This window comes from Hypanus sabinus, chromosome 20, assembly GCF_030144855.1.
Source record: "Hypanus sabinus isolate sHypSab1 chromosome 20, sHypSab1.hap1, whole genome shotgun sequence".
In the NCBI taxonomy this organism is placed as follows: Eukaryota; Metazoa; Chordata; class Chondrichthyes; order Myliobatiformes; family Dasyatidae; genus Hypanus; species Hypanus sabinus.
The window spans coordinates 39,249,079-39,273,830 of record NC_082725.1 but is presented as its reverse complement, the minus strand read 5'-3'; the positions used below and the strand labels follow the sequence as shown (position 1 = coordinate 39,273,830).

The window sequence follows — 24,752 nt, the reverse complement described above, 5'->3', positions numbered from 1 at the left end:
GGAAGAAAGATGTATCAAAGAACAGTTTAATACTGAAGGAAACAAATGCTAAGCACAAGTTGAATTGTAACATGCTTTTTGTAACATTCCAGTCAGTAGACTGAGAAACTCACTTGGTAATCGAGTCGAACAAAAGGCACATCCATCATTATTAGCCGCTCAAACAAGGAAACTTCCAAGTTGAAACGTCTTGCTAGTTCATACACTGTTGCACTTGGGCGAAGCTAAAATCACAAGATGACAAAGCAGTGAGTCACACAGATATATAGTATGGTTTTAATTCTCAGGGCAGGGCAGAAATGAATGATGCTTTGGGAATGAGGATGTGGCAAGAATGAGAAGGAACGGGAACACCAAGAGTTTAAGTGCCAGCAGTTGGTAGGATTGAATCAGTAGGTCCTGATTTTGCTCCAGGAAGTCGCTGGGGGCTAATTTTCAATTCCATTCCAAACTGACTGACACATTGTCAAAAGTACTTCTTCCCAATGAGACAATAAATGGTTGGCACAATGGTGTAGCTATTGGAGTCAGTGCTTCACAATGCCAGCAAGCCAAATTCAATCCTTGTTTCCCCACATCTCACAAGAATGCAAGCCAGTTGGTTAATTTAGTCACTGAAGATTGCCCCTGGTGTGTGGGCCAGTATAAATTTGGGAAGAATAAAATGGGTTTGCATAAATTTAGTGTGTAAATGAATGTAGATAATCAGTATGGACTCAACAACTGTTTCTATGCTCTCTCTCTCTCCAATGATTCTCAATCAAAAAACTCTCTTGAATAAATAATGCTGATTCCTGTCTTAATATTAATTCCTCAACCATAATCTTCAAAATAGGTTACTTGCTCACTGCCATGTTACTGTTTGTGGGAGCTTATTTTATTTAACCTGTCGCAAATTCCTCCATTACAACACTGACTACATTTCAAATGACTTGTTTAAGGATCTGTCTAGATTTCTTACACTCAGATGTCCAAAGTCAGATTTGAACCCACAGCTTTCCAACTCAACTGGAAGAATGCCGGTTAGCTGCTTGGTTGCCCACAATCATACAGAACTGACTATTGAAAGACTGCAGAGCTTTAACTCTTTATGGTAATCTTGAGGTCGACTCTCAGCATGTGGCTGCTGATGACCAATATCAATGTAGCCCTGCATAGATTCACCAGGTGTGCCTGAGGCTGCTACTAACTTGCTCTTTAGCATATTCCTCATCAAACCAGGATAAATGTAGCTAGAGAGATAGATTTGGGACCATGGAATACTAAGTAGTCAATTCCAATTGTCATGTTCTTAGTTTACAGAGCTCCAGCATTCAACCACCAGATCTCTACTAAGCCTAATAATGTGCTCAGGTGTCCAGGGTAGTGCAGACACTCATGACTGTATGACTTAACAATGAACACACCAAAAAGAAAGTCCTCAGGACTTTTTGAGGCAAAGAAAACAATCCTAGCTGCCTATTTGACCTTTGTAGATCGCCTTGGAGAAGAATTTTGACCAGTGGCCAATCTGGACATTGGATGTGTGGAGAGGAGGGGACTTCAATCAGGTCTGCTGTCCGAGGATCAAAGGCAGGAACAGGTCACGGCAGCTTTGACCAGCGGCCACTCGGCGTTAAGGATTGATTAGGAAGAGCAAATTAAAGGAGAGGCAAGCAGCTGTAGTTTGAATGGACACAATCACAGAGGAGACCTTAAGGCTTTAGCTCTTCGAGGCTTCAGCTGCTTCGCTCAGAGAAAGCAACGGAAAGAGGCAAGGTAGCAAAATGCTCCTCTTGCAGAATGTGGGAAGGCAGGGAGACCTCCAGTGTCCCTGATGACTGCAACTGTAAGAGGTGCATCCAGCTGCAGCTTCAAACGAACGGCATTATGAGTTGGAGCTGCAACTGGATGAACTTTGGATCATTCGCGAGGCTGAGGGAGTGAGAGATAGGACATAGAGAGAGGTAGTTACTCCCAAGGTGCAGGACATGGAAAACTGGGTGACAGTCAGGAAGGGAAAGGGGGTTTAAGGAGCCAGCAAAGAGTACCCCTGTGGTCATCCTCCTCAACAACAACACTTTGGATGCTGTCAGGGGTGTGACCTAACAGAGGCAAGTCACAGTAGTCCAGTCTGCCCCTCAGACTCAGAAAGTAAGTGGGGAAAAGAGGCATGTTGTGATGATAGGGGATTCATTAGTCAGGGGAACAGACGGGAGGTTCTGTGGGAGAAAATGAGCTTCCTGGATGGTATGTTGCCTCACAGATGCCAGGGACCTAGATATTTCAGATCAATCCTTAGCATTCTTAAAGTCTTGTTTCATGCAGGTACCAATGACATCGGTAGGATGAGTCACAAGGTTATGCATAGGGAGTTCAGGGAGTTAGGTGCTAAGTTAAAGGGCAGGACCTCCAGGGTTGTTAACTCAGGATTACTCCCTGTACCATGTGCTAGTGAGGCCAGAACTGGGAAGATTATGCAGATTTTAATATATGACTAAGGAGCTGGTGTAGGAGGGAAGGGATAAGATTTTTGGATCATCGGGCTCATTTCCAGGGACCTGTACAGAAGGGAGGGTTTGCACTCAAACAGAAGGTGGACTAATATCCTGGTGGGAAAGGTTGTTAATGCTGCATGGTGGGGTTTAAGGTAGAGTTGCAGGGGGATGGGAACCAGAGTGCCAGAACAGTTAGTGCAGAGCTTGTGAAGGCAGATGTTAGTAAGACTTCAGACAAAGTAAGCAATCAGAAAGGTTCAGTGTAGTGCGACAGTGTCCTGAGCTGTCTGTATTTCAATGCAAGGAGTATCGTAGGAAAGGTGGGTAACAGTGCTGAAAATGAGGTCACTGGTTTACAAACAGAGGTAGTGTGTAGTGAGGGGAGGCTGGCGATAGGGCAAAATTGCAGTCAATAGGATGAGTTGCAACGTAAAAGGTAGACAAAAATCGAAAAGGGTGAATAAGGACTGAAGCCATTTATCTGATTGAGTGCAGAACACAGGTGAACTTACAGTACAGTTGCAGATTGGCAGGTATGATGTTGTTGGCATCACCTAATCATGCTAAAAGATTATAGCTGGGAGCTTAATGTCCACCGACACACATTGTGTTGAAAGTATAGGCAGGGAGGCAGAGGGGACTAGTTGCTCTTGGTAAAAAATGAAATCAAATCATTAGAATCAGGTGACATTCAGTATCTGAAATACATCTTATGGAAATGTTTGATGATGAACTTCAATCAAAAAATAAATTACGAAAAAAAAGAATGAGGTGGCATATGTTGATGATATGTATATGAGATGTTGAATCACTGTTGATAAAGCTAAGGAACTGTAAGGGTAAAAATACCCTGATGGGAGTTGTATATAGGCCCCCAAATAGTAAGGATCTGGTCTACAAATTACAATGGGACATAGAGAATGCATGCCAAAAGTGCATGTTATAGTAGTCATGAAGGATTTCAACATGCAGGTAGATTGGGAAAATCAGGTTGGTGCTGGATTACAGGAGGGGAAATTTCTAGTGTGTCTACGAGATAGCTTTTTGGAGTGGCTTGAGATTGAGCCCACTCGAGGATCAGCTATTGGGTGTTGTGCAATGAATGAGAATTGGTTAGATATTTGAAGTGTAAAAGAACCCTTGGGGAAAGTGATTATAATATGATCGAATTCACCTCTGGAATTTGAGGAGGAGAAGCTAAAGTCAGATATATCAGTATACAGTGGAGTAAAGGGAATTTCTGAGGCACGAGAGAGGAGTTGGCCAGAAATTATTGGAAAAGAACACTGGGAGGGATGATGGCAGGCAGCAATGGCTGGAGTTTCTGAAATTAATGAGGAAGGCACAGGATATATACATCCCAAAGAGGAAGAAGTATTCTAAAGGAAAGATGACACAACTATGATGATGGAGAGAAGTCAAAGCCAAGATAAAACACAAAGAGAAGGCAAATGGAGCAAAAATTAATGGGATGTTAAGAGTATTGGAAAGCTTTTAAAATCAACAGAAGAGAAACAAGAAAAGTAATTAAGAAGGTAAAAATGGAATACAGAAGTAAGCTAGCGAGTAATATTGAAGAGGATACCAAAAGTTTCTTCAGATACATAACATGTAAAAGGGAGGCAAGCGTGACTATTGGACCACTGGAAAACAATGCTGGAGAGGTAGTAGGGGGGGGGCAATGAAAAAGGAGATTAAGTGAATAAGTATTTTACATCACTCTTCACTGTGGAAGACACTTGTAGTATGGTGGAAGTTCCAGGTGTCAAGGGTCAGGAAGTGTGTGAAGTTACCATAACTAGAGAGAAGGTTCTTGGGTAACTGAAAAGTCTGAAAGTAGGTAAGTTACCTGGACCAGATGTTGTGCACCCCAGAGTACTGAACAGGAGGGTGAAGAGATTGTGAAGGCATAAGGCATTGGTAATGATCTTTCAAGAATCACTAGATTCTGAAACTGCAAATGACACTCCACTCTTCAAGAGGGAGAGAGGCAGAAGAAAGGAAACTATAAGCCAGTTAGTTGGACCTCAGTGGTTGTGAAGATGTTGGGAGTCGATTATTAAGGATGAGGTCTCAGAGTACTTGGAAGTACATGATAAAATAAGCAGTAGTCAGCATGGTTATCTCAAGGGAAAATCTTGCCTGACAAATCTGTTGGAATTCATTGAAGAAGTAACAAGCAGGATAGATAAGGGAGAATCAGTTGATGTGTACTTGGATTTTCAGATGGCCTTTGATAAAATGCTATACATGAGGCCTTGGATTAAGTGCTATACAACAAGCTACAAGCCTATGGTATGATAGGAACAATTCTGGCATGGATAAAGCAGTGGCTGATTGGCTGGAAGCAAGAAGTGGTAATAAAGGAAGTCTTTTCTAACTGGCTGCTGGTGACTAGTAGTGTTCAACAGGGGTCTGTGATGGGACAAATTATTTTTACGTTATAGATCAATGAGTTGGATGATGGCTTTGTTGCAAAGTTTGCAGACAATATGAAGATAGGTGGAGGGGCAGTCAGTTTTGATGATGTAGAGAGGCTACAGAAGAACTTAGACAGATTAGGAGAGTGAGCAAAGAAATGACAGATGGAATAGTGTCAGGAAGTGTATGGCCATGCACTTTGGCAGAAGAGAGAGTTGACTATTTTCTAAATGCAGAGAAAATACAAAAAAACTGAGGTGTAAAGGGACTTAGGAGTCCTTGTGCAGGATTCCTAAAGGTTAATTTGCAGGTTGAGTCTGTGGTGATGAAGGCAAATGCAATGTTAGCATTCATTTCAAGAGAACTAGAGTATAAAAGCAAGGATGTAATGTTGAACTTTTATAAAGCACTGGTGCAGCCTCCCATTAAGTATTGTGAGCAGATTTGGGCTCCTTATCTCAGAAAAGTTGTGCTGAAACTGGAGAGGGTTCAAAGGAGGCTCACAAAAATGATTCCAGGATTGAATAGCTTGTCACATGAAGAGCGTTTGAAGCGTCTGAGCCTGTACTCACGGGAATTTAGAAGAATGAGGGGTGACCTCATTGAAGCCTATCAAATGGTGAAAAGCCTTGATAGAGTGGAGGTGGAGTTGATGTCTCCTTTGATGGGAGAGGCTCAGGTGAGAGGACACAGTCTCAGAACACAGGGGCATTCTTCTAGAATGGAGAGAAAGAAGAATTTCTTTAGCTAGAGAGTGGAGAAACAATGGAATTCTTTGTGGGGGCCAAATCTTTATGTATATTCAAGGAAAAGGTTGATAAATTCTTGATTGGTCAGAGCATGAAGGGATATGGGGAGAAGGTAGGAGATTGGGGCTGAGGGGAGAATTGGATCAGCCACGATGAAATGGCAGAGCAGACTCAATGGGCCAAATGGCCTAATTCTGCTTCTATTTCTTATGGTCTGAAGAGGGAAAAACACACACCCTTAAAATACAATTTCTGCTTGTTATTTTAAAAGGATGGAATGTCGAGCCTTAGTGGTTTTGTGGTTTGTAAACATTTTAATTTTAAAGAGTTTAATCAAGGTATCTAAACTAACATTAATAAAGATGTAATAGAGTCTGTTCACTCATTGTTCCTCTATTTATATCATACTAAATCATTTAGAGAAATTTGATTGCAGTAATTCCTACCTGCTGATGATCACCAATTAAAATGAGGTGCTGGCAGTCGGAAGTAAGAGTGGTGATGATGTGAGCTTCGAGGACTTCAGCCGCTTCCTCTACAATAACAATCCTTGGTCTGATATCTTGCACCAGGTTTCTGTATTTTGCAGCACCTTCAAAAACAGATGTAAACACCTCTTTAATCTTTGGCCAGTCATGTATTAGGAAGCTGCAATGGGAGTGGTGGATTTCGGTTTTTAACAAACATGTGGATGTAATCAAACATCTCCGGCATGAATGCAAAACTCATGGTGAACTGAACTGGCTAAAACTTTCCAAAATTTATGTCCCAAGATACCCTGGGAGACCCAATTGGACGCTGAATGCTTAAAAAACTAAACTACAGAACTACTGCACCTTATTTTATTCAAACACAGCCCATACTTCTGGCTCCCTGCTTTGATAATTTAACTAGAAATTACTAGTCAGCACATAAATTTAAGATGGGTCCAGCTTGGCTGTATCTGTCCTGAATTAACATTTAATAAATCACCATTGTAGGAGTGGTGACAAAAACTGACGCAGGTGGAATTACTTCTAATGTGCACTTTATTTACCCCGCAAACAAATGGCGACGTTGTATACAGAGACCAGAAAAAACCCCACCCCCAAAATGTAAAAACGTACAACGTAACATACATGGCGAACTTAACACTTAACAGTCTGGGTGAATTCTGCCTAATGAAACTAAGGAGTTCCTAGACCATCATTGTGGACTGCGTGCTGCCGATAAGCATACTCCAAATGTCCAAAGGACACATGAAGTTCAGTGTAGGCACTGCAAAGCCTTTGTGGGGCTAGACCAGCCCAGGGTTCCGCTTCCACTGGAACTGAAGGCTTGCGCAGCATCCTCTCAAATATTTCATGGTGTACTGTTCAAGGGAAAAAAACATAAATGATGCTGATTCATTGTAAGGGAAGCTATGAAACTGATGCATGTAAAGAAAGTCCTCCCAGTTGTATTAAATATTATAAATAACATTATTGAAATTTTAAAAAATGTTATTGAACTCAAACTTCCCCAAAGCATTCTTAGTATACTTCCGTAGGCATCAAACATATCTGGTATGAGACAGTTCTTTCAGAACAGGAAGTAATATGAACCTGAAGAGGAATACACAGTAATTATGTCAAATTATCAGAAGATAAAGTATTACGAAGATCATTGGCAGGGCAGTTCTGTCCAAAATCATACAGAGTCGAAGATCCTTAAATGAAAACTTTCAACATAACAACTGTCAAAATTGATCACTGGTTGAGCTACAGAAAGGTGTCTGCAAAAGCACACGATCTATTTAGAATAGAGTGGTCACATTAATGTGCGATACTCTGATATTTTACCTCCTATCTTTGGTAAAATCATATAATATTTTGTATCACATTATTTGTGGTGTTTGTTTAGTTTTATAACACCTTTAAACAAGTTCTAGGATGTTCTTCTTTGTGAGCGTCATCTAGATTTTACCCCGTTCGATGGGTTCAGGTCACTCTCAACAGGATAGGTGCAAGAGCAAATTACCTACAGAGTTACAATAAAGTATAATGATCAAAATGATTGCTTCAGTAAGTGACTTGTTTAGATATTTTAACTGTATCATGGATCCAATCATTTTTAACTGCTCCCTCAAAGCCCTTTGGTCATTGACTAAACTGGTAAGAAGTGACGACTTTGCAGTCTTTCATAGTTGTGCTCATTTCTAATTGCAGTTCTTCAGATAAAGTAAATGTCCACCAGAGACAAACCACCAGACATATTTCCACCACACAGTGCCAGCTAATGAACATCTCAATATAAAGCAAAAACCATCTCCTCGTTACATTTAGAGTTGTTATCCTATCAGAATAAGGGCTAGACAAGTATGTACTACAACTACCTGGCCTGGTTGGAGCTGGTCAAGCTGGTCGCTTCCTGAGTTCCCAAGGCTTTTTTTCTCCATCCATGTGGAAAAGCCATGGGTTGAAAGTCTGGCAGAATTCTCTCCACTTGTTTGGTCGAATGCAATTCCAAAAGCACCCAAGAAGCTCAAGAGCTACCAAGTCCAAGCCAAACTATCTTTCATGATTGGACTTGCATCCTGATTAACTATAGCATTCTGCTAACAGCATATCACGGCTGCTGTGTGCACCATCTACAACAAGTCATTGTAATTACTTGCATAAACTACTCCAAAAGTACTCTTTAAATCTATGAGAGTTACCACTGCTTAGCACCAACTCAATAATGGTAAGTGAAAGATATTAAAGGGTGTGAGTGCCAGTGACATCTCTTGAAAAGGTGGGGGGGGGGGGTGAGAGGAGAAAAACAATCTTGTACAAAAAATCTAAAACTGATGGAAATAATTTTTCTGAAATACATTTTGCAAATTTCAATTGCCATATTTGAAATAAAAAGAAAAACAGCTTCCAGCCAGCTTTAAGTACCTGTTGTGGTCATTCCGACTACTTTTGACATTCTGAGGAGTGTTATTTCTTCTTGATTTCGCAGCTCAGCCAAGCGGTCGACGATTCTTCGGTAGCTTTCTTCGTAATCCAATATTCCACGTTTCGTTTCAGCTTGGTACATCGACAACCACCACCTACAGCAAGATCACCTCATTAAGCTAACATCCAGATAGACAGAACTGGCAGGCATTGCCCAGATTGTTCACACAAATCCAGAATCTGTGGCATCTCTCAGCATTTGACTTAAGCTGCTAATGTAGATCTTTTCGATTTAAGCAGCATACAGAACAAATATCTGGAGATGGGGGTGGGGGGAGGTTGAGGAATAAAATTTCCAGATTTCTAACTGCCACTGACTTGACATGGTAGCATATAAGAATACCATCTTTCTAAACTGTATCACACTGTCAGATTTAATGAGTCATTTGTCTAACATCTTTGATAAGGAGTTCAGTTAAGCTTTATATTAGTGGAGTATATCACTGAGGTATTTAAGTGTCATTTTTATCTTCCAAATAACTGGAATTAAAATTATTATTATGTGTACAACTGCAATCAGAATTCGGCACAGGACTTCTTAGAAGAAAAATCGACACTATAGTTTTCACTGGTCCAGTGTCCTTTTTTTGAAAGAAATTTGTTGTTCTGCAGTCTAATACATAATTTCATGCCTAATGGGTAGCCATTGGTACCATCACAAACACCTTCTCAGGGATTCTTAATAAATGCTGACTTTACAAACTGCATTTGCATTCCATGAGTGAATAAAAAAAACTTAACATTTCAGTGTAAACCCTTATAGCTTTGTGACCTATAGAGGAATTTGGAGTGGGAAGAAAAAGATCAAGTTGTTGTGGTCCATGTGGATATCAACAACATAAACAAAATGAGGGGAGAGTTTCTGCTGAGGGAATTTGAGCAGCTAGGAACTAAATTAGAATGCAGACCCCAAAAGTTAGTCACCTCTGGATTGTTACCTGAGCCGCATGCAAATTGGCACAGGAGTACTAAGATCAGAGTGTTAAACATGTGGCTCAAAGATTTGTATGGGAGAACTGGTTTTGAATTGGTGGGACACTGACAACTATATTGGGGATGGATACAGGACTGAATGTATTACTATATATGAATGAATGCAATATATTAAGTAAGTTAGATGATTTTGTAGCAGAGTTAGAATTTGGCATTAAAAGAATTGGTTGAAAGAAGATCACAGCAGGGAGCTTAACATCCAAGGATATATATTGTATCAAAAGGACAAGCAGGTGGACAGAGGGCTAGGGTGGCTATGATGGTAAAAATTAAATCCTAAGAAAGAAGTGACATAGGATCAGAAGACGTAGAATCCTTGTGGGTAGAGTTAAGAAACTGCAAGAATAAAAATACCCTAATGGGAGTTACATACAGGTCTCCAAATAATAGTCAGGATGTGAAGTATAAGTTACAACAGGAGCCAGAAAAGGCAGAGAGTTTTTTCTTTTTAATAATACGGGAGATGTGTTGAAATTGATTATATGGGATACACTTAAAGCATACTTGCATGGTCAAATAATCTCCTATTTAGCTAAGCTTAAGAAACAGACAAAAACAGAGTAAGATAAGCTTTCAAAACAAATTAAAGACTTGAATAATATTTATGCAATCTCTCCTAACATTGATTTATTCAAACAAAGAGTTGAACTCCAATCACAATATAATTTATTATTAACTTATCCTATTGAAAGAAATTTGCTTAAATTGAAAAGTCAATTTTATGTGTTTGGAGATAAAAATTACAAGCTATTAGCAACAACACACACAAAATGCTGGTGTAACACAGCAGGCCAGGAAGCATCTATAGGGAGAAGCGCTGTCGATGTTTCGGGCCGAGACCCTTCTCAAATAAGAGATTTGAAATCTCTTATTATCTTTCCTTTCGTTTAGTCCTGACGAAGGGTTTGAGTTTGCTGGAAGGGTTTGAGTTAATTAATATGGTTTCCTTCTGATTTTTCTTTAAATGGATTTGAGTTGATTAATGTTTTTTTTAAAATGGAAGCTTGTATGATGTATAGCTCCAGGGTTGTGCTCCCAATGGCTTTTTTTTTGTTTTTTTTCCCCAGTTAGTAGGTTTTTTTTTAGTTAGTAGGGGGTTATTTTTTCTCCTCCTTCTTTCAAAAAAATTCTTAGCACTTTATTTCTTTTTATTATTATTAATATATTGCTTAGCTTTGTTAATCAGTTATTTGCTAATTCCTTATTGTACATAATGATGTATTGACTTAATGTATCTTTTTTCTTAATCTTCAATAATAATTAATAAAAAAAGATTTTTAAATGAAATGAAAATGTTGCCTTCAAATTCATAATTACAGATTACTTTTAGTATAAACATAACCAAACCTGTACAGTCGCCAGCGATCAGGCAGGTTAAGATTCCAGACGTTGTCTATCTTTCTGGCTTCCAATTCTGTCATGACGTCAGTGTTTTGCAGCTGCTGCTTAACCATATTTTGTATTCGTTTCCTTTCTTTTGTGGTGACCTTTACAAAACAGTAAAAAGGGACTTGTGTCAGTTCGTTAGAAATTCCAGGTCCAAATCTTGCTCTTCTTTGGACCACCCCAACTCTGGTGCTATTCTTTGAAAACCTTTGCCAAAAAGGAAATAGTGGTTTTGCAAAGAGACCCTTTACTACTGAGTTCTCAGCCACAGTTAAGTGATTATCCTTCTGAATACAAAGGTTGCGGTTTCAAGTCTCACGTTGGATCCAAGTTGAAACCCCTCTGCAGTATTGACAGGGTCCTGTACTGTTAATATGAGTGCAGGTTATCATATGAGACAAAAAACTCTTGTCTCATTTCTCATTTTTTCCATAGGTGAGCACATGGTACCACAACATGAAAGAGCAAGTCCTGAGCAATATTTATTTGCCTCTCTGAAGTACGAAAACTGACTTTCAAGTTATTGCCACAGTGACATATGTTTGAACTTTGCTGAATTTGCCAAAAAATTTTCTGTAACACAATAAATAATTGCTAACCAAAAGGACACTATGAGAGAGGCCATATAAATATAAATCTTTCCTTCATGTGATCATGAAAATCCAATAAATGCCAGTCTTTCTGGCAGTGCCCACGACCTGCAAGTGAATCCTACAAACTTACCTCCCATTTACCATCATCTTTGTCCTCAGCCTCAGATTTTGGGGGTGCGGTCTCTTTGGGATTAAATGCCAGAAATTGCTTCTCCAGTTTAGCCAGCCGTGCATGTGCTTTCTGAAGTTGTTTCGGAAGATTGTCATCATCCATTATCCTCTCTGCTTGCATCAGAGCAGCCTCCTCTGTTACCTGAATCAGCTCATCATCACCATCTTCCTCTTCAATGAAATCACTGAGATTTCCTTAAAGAAATCAAGGAGGAAACAAATTACTCGATAAAACCTCAAGACAAATAGAATTTACTTAATCTAAAAGTAAAGCTCTCAATATTAAAGAACGATTTACAGATTTTAAATTATTTCTCTTCTTTATTGAGCCAACTGTAATTAATGATTTTCTATTTAAACAACTGGAAACTATTTGCTTTTATTTGCATTTCAAGCTAAATAATGGTTTAGAAAAAGTTTGATTTTCTATTTACCTACGTCTCCCTCTGTCGCACTTGAGGCAATTGTCTCCGCATCATCTTCTTTGGCTTGTTCTACTGTTGTGTTCGACCTGATATAACATTCAGGCACTGTTGTCAGTTGTAACCATTCCAGTATATCAAACTGGTCTGACGGATTATATACAGATCCCACCTTGAAACATGAATAATTTCCATTTTTTAATCCCTGGATTACAAAGAGTTCTTACAGATGTTCATAAGGCAAGTTTATCCACAAGTCAAAAAATATTCAAGAATCACTCACTGCAGTAATCATACCTCCACAGTATCGTAAGGAATGGCATCAAAAGCATCACAAAGCTGATAACAAAAAACTAATAATCAAAATAGAAAGAGGAAACCGGTTCTGCCATTCAAAAGAATAAAGGTATGTAGAGAAGTTGGATTTTTGCATGAATTAATATTATCAGAGATTTTCCATGTATTATGGATATTCTTAAGTGAGACGTTCTAAAACTTAGCCCAGTCTGCACTTGCTTTTACTTCATTTCCAGATGGAGGTAACTTGGCCCACGTTCAACAACTCCAAACTGATTTTCCTACCACCCTCATACACTAGGGGTAATTCACAGCAGTCAGTTCACTACCAATCACCATATCACAGAAGAAAACTATGTGGTCACAGGGAAAGGATGCAAACTCCATACAGACAGCACCAGAGATCAGGATGTAGCCTCAGTTGCTGGAGCTGTTAATCAGCATCACCACCTACTGAGCACTGGGCCACCATTTGCACAAGTTTTCACCAAAATCGAAGGCATTAAGTAAAAGTATATTTTTTTGAAATTCGTTTCTTTCTACAAAGAATGCTGGTGCACAGTCACTATGTAATCAGATAGCCTTAGATTCATATGCAGTCAGCAACAGAACTCCAGAGAGGACCCAACGAAACACACGCAAAATGCTGGAGGAATTCAGCAGGTTGACATTTCAGGCACAGGCTGGAAAGGATGGGGGAAGATGCCAGAATCAAGGCAGCAGGGCGGTGGAAGGAGAACAAGCTAGAAAGTGATAGGTGAGAAGGGGGATGAGGTAAGAAGCTGGGAAATGATAGGTGGAAAAAATAAAGGGCTGGAGCTGTTAACCACTGAAATTAGTAAAGTATGTTTTGAATGAAAAATAGCTATCTAAGAGGCTCTCAAGTCAAACTAAGTATCACTCATCCAAAACTCCTATGCTTAATGGTCTGCATTGGCTTTGCTCCATCATATCTTCAATTTTAACATTCCATTTTTGTGTTAGGATCTCTGTAGCCTTGACCACTTACCCAAACTCTTCAACCCTCCGTCCCCATTCAATTCACGCCATCATAAGGTGACCAGTGGTTGTTTTGGCCTTGAACTCTCTTCCTTACATCACCAAAATCCTTTATTCATCCACCTATTTGACAAGTTTTTAGTCACTGGTCCTAATTTCTATTCCACCAGATCAGTGTCAGATTTTTCCCACTGTAAGGCTTAACACCAAATATTTGAAAGCAATATATAACTACAGGTTGTTAATGTCCAGCTAGTTTGTCCACAGATTATAGCTTGCGCTGCAGTTCCATGAAAGTTTACCTTTTAAAAGCACCAGCTCATTTGGGTGAAATGATGTGTCAGATGCTAATGGATCAGAGTGCAAGGACAGTTTAATATCCACCTCCTGGATCTCACTGCAGTTAGCTGCTTAAGCACAGAGAGATGGCGCTTAGTAATGGCTCAGAAATGGGAATGGTCAGGAATTTGAACACAAAAAACGTGCATATAGATGTATACTTGCAGTATGATACAATGAAAATTAAACCCAACTTCCAAAGGCAGTGACACAAGCATGTCTTCCTCAGCATCTAAACAAGGTGTTGCACAGTCCTGTGAAGGAGTCCTACACTTGTCATATTTTGTGAGGTTTTCTGATCACAATATTCTATCATGGCATTATATGCAACAGATTGGCATTGTCCATAGCAGACTTGATGGGCAAGTGGTCTAATTCTGCTCCTATAGCGTATTATAAAGTGTGCAGAGAAGTCTTTCCTTACCAATGCAAGGCAAGCAAAAGCTCAGTGTAGGACTGAGAGATGTTAGGGCAGCATGTGGCTATAGTGAATTAGAAGTGGAGATCAAAGAAATAGACACTGTAGGGAAGAAGAGACATGATTATAGCATATATTCATGTAGTGGTAGAGCTACGGGCTTGGATATAGATCTGGACACTGGGAGTTACAAGTCCATTCGACAGCTGAAGAATATTCCTAGCAGAAGATGTGTATACAAACACCAAGCAAGAAAATTTGAGGAATTTTCAGAGATGCAACAGGCAAACGTGTCTCCTTTATGTAACGCAATAGACCTAAATTTTTAAGTTAAGGTTTACAGCCATTAAATGCCGTTACTTTTGCAGATGTTGGATGCAAAAGAATTTTACTCAAGCGGTATCATATTTTTGGCATCACTGTAGGTGTCCAGCAGCCTCCCAGTTTGGAAGTTACACAACCCCAGTCAGGTTCTGGATAAAATTCTTGGGAGATATGAATTTATAACGGTGTTGATAAAAAAAACCAATAACTTCATCAGTGAAAGGCTGAGCAATTAGATTTGAGATGTATAGGGACGGGTAGACCAGCCACACCTCCCTTGGCTGGTTTGTTGAAGACAGATAATAGCGAAATTGGTGCAGCAAAAATGGATTGTGGTATGGGTTAACAAGAAGGGTGGAGCAAAGTTTGACGTGACTGGAAAACCAAGGGAAAGAAGGATGGAGTGAATTCTGAAGAAAGGAGAACAGTCATGGAATGGGATTGGGTTCATTTGTACCTTGATCTGGTTGGGGGAGAGCCAGTAACTTTGAGCCAGTGGGGGGGGGGGAAATGGGGACAGCCAGTAATATTTCACTCTTATTAACATATATGAGATTCTTACTTATATATTAACCAAGTATAGAAACAAAATATTCCCACCTTTAGATCCTGTAAGTGTTTTGTCTGAATGTATTTGGAAAGAGAAGGTAATTGAAGAACTCCCTTCCGACTTGCTTCCAAAGCCACAATCAACATTTCAATTTTCTTCTGCAACTCTTTTCTTTCTCCAATTAACTGCAAAAAAGATTTATAATATGATATTTCAATCATAATGTGCAATATGGTTTCTCCATGGCTTCCACAATCTCCATGGCATTTAAAACCCACCCCACTCCATCATCCAGCCATCAGGAAAGAAGGAACATACAGACAGGATCATAGAAAAATTATGAAGCCATTTAGTCTTTGCCAAATTAAAACAAAAAAATTACTCAGCCTTCATCTTCAAAGTTTAGTACATTGAGTACATTTTAAATGAAGGGAAGATTTTTAGCTCTACTACTCTCACAAGCAGTCAATTCTTGACCACCACCATCTAAGTTATCTTTTACTTCTAATACTTCTAATAATTCAAATGAGTGTTTTTTTGGTTTTTGATCTCTCTACTGAAAGGAATAGATTCTTCCCATTTATTCTGTCTCAGCTGCTCAGTTTTATGCATCTCAGTTAAATCACTCCTTAGCCTACTCTACGCCAAAGAAAGCAATCATCTTGACTCTTAACCGAGATGTTCCAGTGTTGGCAAAACTCCTTCAATATAATTTCATCTTCATTGTGAGGGTGTGACTAGAATTATACACAACACTCGAACTGAGGACAAATTAGCAACATATGCAGTTCTAGCAAAATTTCCCACTCTTGTATTCTATGTAAGCAGGTGACCATTGAGTATCATTTTTTGATTGTTATAGTGCACTCATGTTTTCCCACTGTGTGGTGAACTACGTGTGCCTGTCTGGACACGCCCCCTGCTGACTGCTCCTGTGCCTCCTCCCACAGACCCCTGTATAAAGGCGATCAAGGCCTGAGCCCGGCCTCTCAGTCTCCAGGATGTAGTATGGTGGTCACTCACTGCTTGTTCCTTCTTCCAGTCAATAAAAGCCGATATCTCGCCTTACGTCTCAGAGTGAGTTATTGATGGTGCATCACACTGGCAATGCTAAATAGCTGCCTGTGCCTTTAACTGAAAACAGTGACATCACTTTGCATGTGTGGAGTAGGAAGAAGAGCTACAATGTTCTAAAACGATGGTTCGAGTGTTTTTCCCAGCTTGGTGAGGAAAGATTTTCATGAGTAAGTTATTGGCGGTGGATAGCGTGATTGTGCAAAGTTCCTTATCAGCCTAGTAGGTTAGTCTTTTTAGTAATTTAAACTACAAGACAATATATTGTAAAAGTTCATTTTTGTCTTTCTTTATTGTTTCATGACCCAATGTTTGGATGACAATTTAAGCACCAGGCCAAATCAAAAAAGTTTAGGTACAGGCTGAATCGAGGTAGTGGGGTCCAGGGTCCAGAGCCTAGAGCGTATTGAAGTAACTGAACACAGTGTTTGGATGATGATGATTTAGGCACTGGGCCTGACTGAAAGTCCAGGGAGTCAGGGCCCAAGGTGAATGGAGAACCAGTTTAGCTTGCTGCTCCGCTCTGCGCTGAACTAAAGGTCTGGGGACAGACTCTCTTTGTGGACTGCAGTTCAAAACCCTGTTTGCTTGTGTTTTTCCTGCACACTGGGGGGTTTGACAGTCTTTTTATTATGATGGGGGTTTTTTGGGTTTCTTTGTTTTGTGGCTTCCTGTTAGTAGACAAATCTCAAGGCGGTATATTATAAAATATATGTGCTTTGAACTTTCAAGGCTCTGCTATTGTATTCATTCAAAAGAGATATTGATAGATAAAAGTACTTGTGAATAGTACTGGAAAATGTACAGGCAACAGATCACCTGTGATCTTAATGAATGGTGGACCGTGTCTGAAAGTGCAAATGGGGCCTCTCTGTCTCTCCTATCTTATGTTGTGATCACTGTACATTTTCTTGGATTTAATTCTATTTGTCACTTTGCTCCCTTCTGATCAGACCATATACATTTCCATGCAGTCTAAACTTTCTTCCTCACAAATATCCGTAGATAATTTTTTTAATTCTACAGACTTTTTATCATGTTCCCTATATTTAGGTATAAATTGCTAAAATATAGCATAGAAAGGAAAGGGATTCAGTATTGATTTCTCTAAAGCTCTGTGGTAACATACATGGCTTATGTAATATTGGGCATGTCCTTTCTAAAGAGCACTCTCTCAAAGTTCTTTTCATTTAACTTTTGCACATTGTCAGTTTAACTTTTCCAGCATCTTCCATTACCTTAGAGAGTGCCCTACTATTAACATCTTTACAATCACAATAAATAAAGATCAATCAAAAATAACTAATCAATAAATGTGTTCTGCCAAAGAACCAATTTTGCAGTCCTGACGAAAAGTCTCGGTCCAAAACGTTGACTGCTCGTTTCCACAGATGCTGCCCCACCTAATGAGTTCCTCCAGCATGTTTGTACGTGTTGATTCTGGATCAGTTTGTCATTCTTCCCTAACTTCCATGAGCTTTTATTTCTCAAGCTGCCTACTATGTGGGAATATCGAAATCAATACAAAATTCTATGTGAACTATACTTCATATATTACCCTCTCCTTCTTCCTTGTAAGTGCCTCAAAAATAGTGACAGTGAAGTTAGTAAAGCAACGAGTTCTCTTAACAAACACATTCAGTCTAACCCTGATTAATCCCTACCTTTCTAAATGAAATGTCATTCAGCCCAATAATTTGTCCACCATTGAGGTGGTGTTTAAAGTTATATTGTCCATTTAAAGGGTGAGTAATGAAGTCTGAAACCAGCAAATAACAATTCATGATAAATGGAATAGGAATAATTGGTGAGTTGTTGGGATCTGAAAAAGACCCCAGAACAGATCTGGTCTAAATAGTTGAAAGAAAACTGGATAAATTCCCTAGAATTAAACAAACTTGCAGTTGTCAGAGAAATGCAAGGGATTAGGACAAATTGAATGTCTTTCAATGAGCAAAAACAGACACAATAAGAAAGATGGTATCCAAGATTCTACATAGTTTAAGTTTCTCCTCTTCCAAAATTCAGTTTTATCTTGTTTATTAAATTTCTCAGCAAAATAAACACGTATAATGAATCCTTTTTCAAACTTACGTCAGAATACATGCTTTTCAGATACGATGGCAGGTTTTTCCTAAAGTTGTTCTGTTTTCTTAGCTCAGCCATAGAAAACTTGGCGAGAATGGTACTGCTGCTCCTTCCTCCAACTCTGACCAGCCCAGTTTTCATAAAGGTGTGAATTCCTAAAATAACAACATCATTGGATTAGCACTTTCTTTCAGACACAGGTTGGAGGAGTTTTTGGATCGTCCATTTTAAGCAATATTGAAAAGTAAAGGGGGATGCTTACAAACAACTTAACTCTTAACTGTTACCCGTAAACATCTTAAAGTAACTCAGTTGAAGCATTTGAGAACCAACAATGCACGTAACCTACTCCTACCTGACATCCTCCCCACTCTTCCGATGGAGCTATTCAGATACATCTTTGGCCTGATGTTTAGGAGGGACAAATTCCTCCATCTCAGATGCAAATCTGTCCTACCAATTCTATACTTTACATTTCTGTTGCTGTTGACCCTAGTCCACTCAGGAGAGAGGCATTCAGGAACGAAAATCAAAAAAAATTTCAGAGGCTAGAAGTCAAAGATAAAAATAAAATTAAATATGTGCCCAAAATACATATTGTGGCTGCCTCCACCTCTTCCTGACACCTCCTGCGGTTTGAAACTAACTTGTTTTTATTCCTTTCTAATGTTGATAACATTAACTGAAGAACATAAATTGGCTGGGAGCAGACTTAGCAGAATTTAATCTCATTCCAGCAAGTACAGGCCCAGAACAATCCCTTAAATTCCCACAATGGTTCTCATGAACCTCCTCTGGACCCTCTTCAATGGCAGCCTGTCTTTTCTCAGGAAAGGAGCCCAAGAATGCTGCCAATACTCCAAGCGCAGTCTGACCAATGCCTTATAAAGTCTTAGCAAAACATCCTTGCTCTTCTACTATAAGCATCTCAAAATGAATGCTAATAATGCATTTGCCTTCCTTACCACCAACTCAACCTGCAGGATAACTTTTAGGAATCCTGCACAAGGACTCCCAACTTGCTTTGCACCTGTAACTTTTGAATTTTCTGCCCATTTAGAAAATACTTTGCTCTTTTATTCCTTCTACTAAAGTATATGACCATGCATTTCCCTACACAAAAATCCATCTATCATTCTCCCAAACTGCCCAGGTCCTTCTGCAGACTTGCTGCTTCAACAGTATCTGACCCTACACAACGCTGGAAGAACTCAGCAGGTCAGGCAGCATCCGTGAGAAAAGAGTAGTCAACGTTTCGGGCCGAGACCCTTCATCAGGAATGGGGGAGGGGGGGATTCCTGATGAAGGGTCTCAGCCCGAAACGTTGACTACTCTTTTCTCACGGATGCTGCCTGACCTGCTGAGTTCTTCCAGCGTCGTGTACGTATCCTTTGATCCACAGCATCTGCAGTTGTATTTTTGTGTTCTGACCTTACACCTTCCTTCATTTTGTCCACAAACTTGGCCATGAAGGAATCACTTTGGTCATCCAGCCAGAAGAGGCCCTTTTTATAATGACTCTTTTCCTCCTGGCAATCAGCTTATCTTCTATCCATGCTAGCATCTTTCCTGTAATACCTTGGGATCTTACCTTGTTAAGCAATCTTGTGTGACAACTTGTCAAAGGCCTTCTAAAAATCCAAGAAAACAGTATCAACTGATTCTCCTTTGTCTATCCTGTGTTTTATTTCTTCAAAGAATTCCAACAGATTTATCAGGCAAGATTTTCCCATAAGGAAACCATACTGACTTCGGCTTATTTTATCTTGTTCCTCCATGTACCCCGAAACTTCATCCTTAATAATGGACTCCAAAATCTTCCCAACCACTAAAGTCAACCTGTAATTTCCTTTCTTCTACCTCCCTCCCTTTTTAAAGAGTGGAGTGACATTTGCAATTTTCCATTCCTCCAGAACCATTCCAGAATGTAGTGATTCTTGGAAGATCACTATTAGTGCCTCCACAATTTCTTCATCTACCTCTTTCAGAACCCTGGGGTGTAGTCCAATTAACATATCTATCTTCAGACCTTCAAGTCTGTCCAAATACCTTCTCCTTGGTAACAGTAACTACACTCATTTCTGCCCCAACACTTCCAAATTTCTGGCATATAGCTAGTGTCTTCTACAGTGAAACCTCATGCAAAATACTGATGCAAAGTTAGTCTGCTGTTTCCTCGTCCCCCATTACTGCCTCTCCAGATTAAATTTCAGGACTTGCAGTGTCTGCATTTTTTTCTTGCATTTCCTATTTATAAGTAAGGAGGATCGGTTAACAGAGAGAAAATAACAAACAGGAATAGGCCATTTTCAGATTAGTGAGCCATTACTACTGCAATGTCACAAGGCACTAAAGCTGGGAGCACAGCTATTTATAATTGGTTTTATTGATTTTAAGTGAATGTCGGTGTCAACACTACCTCAGGCAGTTCTCAAGTCATTGAGTATATACAGGGTTGACAGTGATATTTTAGGAAGCACACAGAATTAAAAGGAATGGAGATGGAAAGTAGAAAATTATACTTGAAGTGGAAAATTTGTCCTTACTGAATTCTAGAACTGGGTCGAGAAGGTTTATGGCTTGTTCCTGATGTATTTCATCCATTCTTAAGGTTGTTCAGAATTGTGCAGCAGATATAAACAAATTAATTCCATGTGGGTTATCATAACCTTAAAATTTATTGATTGATATTAATTTTCCCCATTCAAAAGCCAGCAAGGTTGTGGAATCACAACCTGCACATTTTGTGGCTTTGTAACAGTGATGACACTACAATTGATCAGTTGGATTGGAGCAACATTAAGAGGTGATGATAAATTACCTGATATATTGAAGTCACTGACCTTCTAAAAACTGGTCCAATGCATGATTTGTGTAGCACACCACCAGAATAGGAGATCTAGAGTCAGATTGCCAAAGATTCATATTAGCCAGGAGGACGCTGACGGCCTTCAGTCCCAAATATGTTTTTCCTGTAAAAGAAACATCAAATATTAATAGATTAAATTGATGAAATAAATGATTAGAACATGCAATGTCATTTTCCTGTCTCAAGCCTAATATCAGCAGCTGGTTCAAATATAGGGAGTCAGACATAAGAACTGGGAAAGGGGGCTAACTAACAGTTCTGTTTAGTGTTTGTCATCTCATTCATTATTCAATCTTTTCATTGATTTTCAAATAAAGAATATACAAAACAGGAGGAGTTTAGCAAATAGATAATATAAAAGACATAAACAGCAATAATTAAAAAACAGAAAGTATATTATGTCAAAATCAAATAGGTAAAATATTATGCTGTTATATAGACAATGGTCAAAAAAGACCACAACTCCTCATAGCAATCATAAAAAAAGATTGGAAATTTTATTGATAAAGGGGGAAAAACCCCACTAACTAAACTGGAACAAAAAAAAGAAAAAAAAAAGATGGGCAGTCCAATTGAGGATAAAATTAGAAAATGAGAGAGAGAAAAAAAAACACATCCTTCCAGTCATCTCCGAACCTTCATGGATAAGGATTTTCACCAAAGAGAATAAAGAATAAATAAATAAATAAAAATTACATCATGTGAAATATTGAATAAAGGTCGCCAGACTTGTCCAAAATTAAAGGATGTATCAAATGTCCGGCTTCTAATTTTCTCCAAGCTTAGACATGACATAATGGAGGAGAGTCAATAGAAAACAGTAGGCAGATTAGATTCTTTCCAGTGTAGCAAAATAGCTCTCCTAGCCAGTAAAGTTGAAAAAGCTATCACATGTTGGGCGGAAGCAGACACTTTCCTTGCTTCCTCTGGAATAATCCCAAAAATTGCTGTGTGCATTAGGTTGAACATCCATATCTATAACTTTAGATAATATTCCAAACACATCCCTCCAAAATTTATTTAAAATTGCACATGACCAAAACATATGAGTTAGAGTAGCCACTTCTACGTTACATCTGTCACAAATAGGGCTTAAATTAGGAAAAATATACGCCAATTTATCTTTGGACATAGGCACCCTATGTACTATCTTAAACTGAATTAAGATATGGCGTGCACAGACGGATGAATTATGACTAAATAATAAATTTTACTCCATTGATTATCTGAAAGTGAATGTTGAAGTTCTACTTCCCAGGTGACATGCGAGCATTCATTAACTGTTTATAAATGATAGCTATTAATCATTTTTGAAAAGGTTTAAACAGAAAAATAAGCCAAATTTAAAGAGCAGGCCAAGGGGTAATTCGGTAGAAAATCACGTAAAAAATTCCTAACCTGTAAATATCTGAAAAAAATGTGTATTAGATATATCATATTTATCCATTAACTGTGAAAAAGACATTAAACAGTCTTGTAAAAACAAATCTAAAAAAGTTTGTCATCTGTATCAATGATCTGGATGATACCAACTTCAGTGTTTGGGAAGATGTTGGAGTTCATTATCAAGGATGATGTTTCAGGGTACTTGGAGGTATACTATCAAGTAGGCCTAAGTCAGAATGGTTTCCTTACCAGGAAATCTTACATGACCAATCTGTTGGAATTCTTTGAGGAAATAAAATGCAAGATAGTCAATGGACAGTCAATGGATACTGTTTACTTGGATTTTCAGAATGCACCTAACCAGGTGTCGCACTTGAAGCTGCTTAACAAGAGCCCATGGCATTATGGAATGATACTAGCAAGGACAGAAGATTAGCTAAGTGTCAGGAGACAGTTGGAATACAGAGGGCCTATTCTGGTTGGGTGCCAGTGACAAGCGTTGTTTCGCAGGGGTTGGTATTGGGACCACTTACTTTCTTGTCAAATGTCAACGATTCAGATGATGAAATTGGTGGATCTGTGGTGAAATTTGCAGTCCATGCAAAGATTCCTCAACACTAGCAGGGAGTCTGCAGGAGGGCTTGGACACATTGGGAGAATGGGCAAAGAAGTGGCAGATAGAATATAGTGTAGGGAGGTGTATGGTCATATTCTTTGGTAAAAGGAGTAAAGGCACAGACTTTCCTAAATGGGGACAACATTCAAAAATCAGAGGGCAAAGGGGCCTGAAGAGTCCTTGTGCAGGATTCCCTAAAGGTTAACTTGCAGTTTGCATCAGCATTAAGGTAGGCAAATGCAATGTTAGCATTCATTTCAAGAGGTTTATTACATAAGAGCAAGGATGTAATGCTGTGAATTTATAAGGCATTGGTCAGACTGCACTTGGAGTATTGCAAACAGTCTTGGACCCCTTATCTAGGAAATAATGTGCTGGCATTGGAGAGAGTCCAGAGGAGGTTCACAAGAATGATTCCCAGAATGAAAGGAACAACGTATGAGGAGCATTTGATGGCTCTGGGCCTGTACTCACTGGAATTTAGATGAATGAAGGGGGACCTCTTTGAAACCAGTGAAATATTGAAAGGCAACGGCAGAGTAGATGTGGAGCGGATGTTTTATATAGTGGATGTCCATTTACAACAGAGATGAGAAGGAATTTCTTTAGTCAGCATGTAGTGAATCTGTAGAATTTATTGCTGTGAAGGCCAAGGTGGATAGGCTTTTGGTTAGTTAGGGTATCAAATGGATGAGAGGGGGAAAATATATCAGCCATGATTGAATGTCAGAGCAGTCTCAAAAATTGATATATTTAGGCTCAGTGGCCTAATTCTACTCCTACGACTTACGGTCTTATAACATGGTAAACTAGATCAAAACGTTTGCAGATTACACCGATATTAGGAGCACTGTAGACAGCAAAGAAACCTATCAAAGCTTGCAGTGCGTTCTGGACCAGCTCGAAGGCAGGCTGAGAAATGGCAGATGTAATTTAATTCAGGCAAATGTGATGTGTTGTACTGTCGGAGGACAAACCAGTGCAGGACGTACACACTAAACGGTAAGGCACTGAGGAGTTCAGTAGAACAGAAGGATCTAGAAAGAAAGATCCATAATTCTTTGAAAGTGGCATCACAGGTAGCTAGTGTCAAAAAGGGAGCTTTGGCTCATTTATCTTCATAAATCAAAGCGTTGAATACAGGAATTGGGATGTTATGTTGAAATTGTATAAGACATTGGTGAATTGTACCTAGTTCTGGTCATCTTCCTACAGGAGAGTTAGCAATAAGATTTAAAGAACATAAGAGAAAAATTACGAGGATGTTACCAGGGGCTTGAGTACCTGAGTTATAGGGAAACATTGAATAGGTTAGAACTGTATTCCCAGAAGTGTGGGAGAATGAGGGGAAGATTGGATAGAGGTATACAAAATTGAGGGATATAGATAGGGCAAATGCAAACAGGATTTTCCACTGAGGTTGGGTGAGACTAAAACTTGAGGTCACAGGTCAAGAGTGGAGGATGAAATACTTAATGGGAAGCTGAGGGGAAACTTCTTCAATCGGGGAGGGAAGTGTGGAATGACCTGGCAGCAGAAGTGGTAGGTGCAGGTTTGATTGCAATATTAAGAAGTTTGGATCGGTATGTGGATGGGAGAGGCGTGGAGGGCTCTGTTCCA

At 39.3% G+C, this 24,752-nt stretch overlaps 1 protein-coding gene across 2 annotated transcripts in view; it reads right to left on the bottom strand.

Annotated features, from left to right (window-relative positions):
• LOC132378441 (NFX1-type zinc finger-containing protein 1-like) overlaps positions 1 to 24,752 on the bottom strand; it is a 53,983-nt gene that overhangs the window by 5,048 nt on the left and 24,183 nt on the right. For both annotated transcript variants that reach the window (XM_059945361.1, XM_059945362.1), the window contains exons 6-14: positions 21,105 to 21,233; positions 18,268 to 18,416; positions 15,150 to 15,284; positions 12,185 to 12,344; positions 11,710 to 11,945; positions 10,948 to 11,087; positions 8,548 to 8,702; positions 6,094 to 6,239; positions 114 to 224 (exon numbers count right to left, since the gene is read on the bottom strand). In XM_059945361.1, the coding sequence (XP_059801344.1) occupies positions 114 to 224; positions 6,094 to 6,239; positions 8,548 to 8,702; positions 10,948 to 11,087; positions 11,710 to 11,945; positions 12,185 to 12,344; positions 15,150 to 15,284; positions 18,268 to 18,416; positions 21,105 to 21,233 (1,361 nt within the window). The remainder of the gene's footprint in view (positions 1 to 113; positions 225 to 6,093; positions 6,240 to 8,547; positions 8,703 to 10,947; positions 11,088 to 11,709; positions 11,946 to 12,184; positions 12,345 to 15,149; positions 15,285 to 18,267; positions 18,417 to 21,104; positions 21,234 to 24,752) is intronic.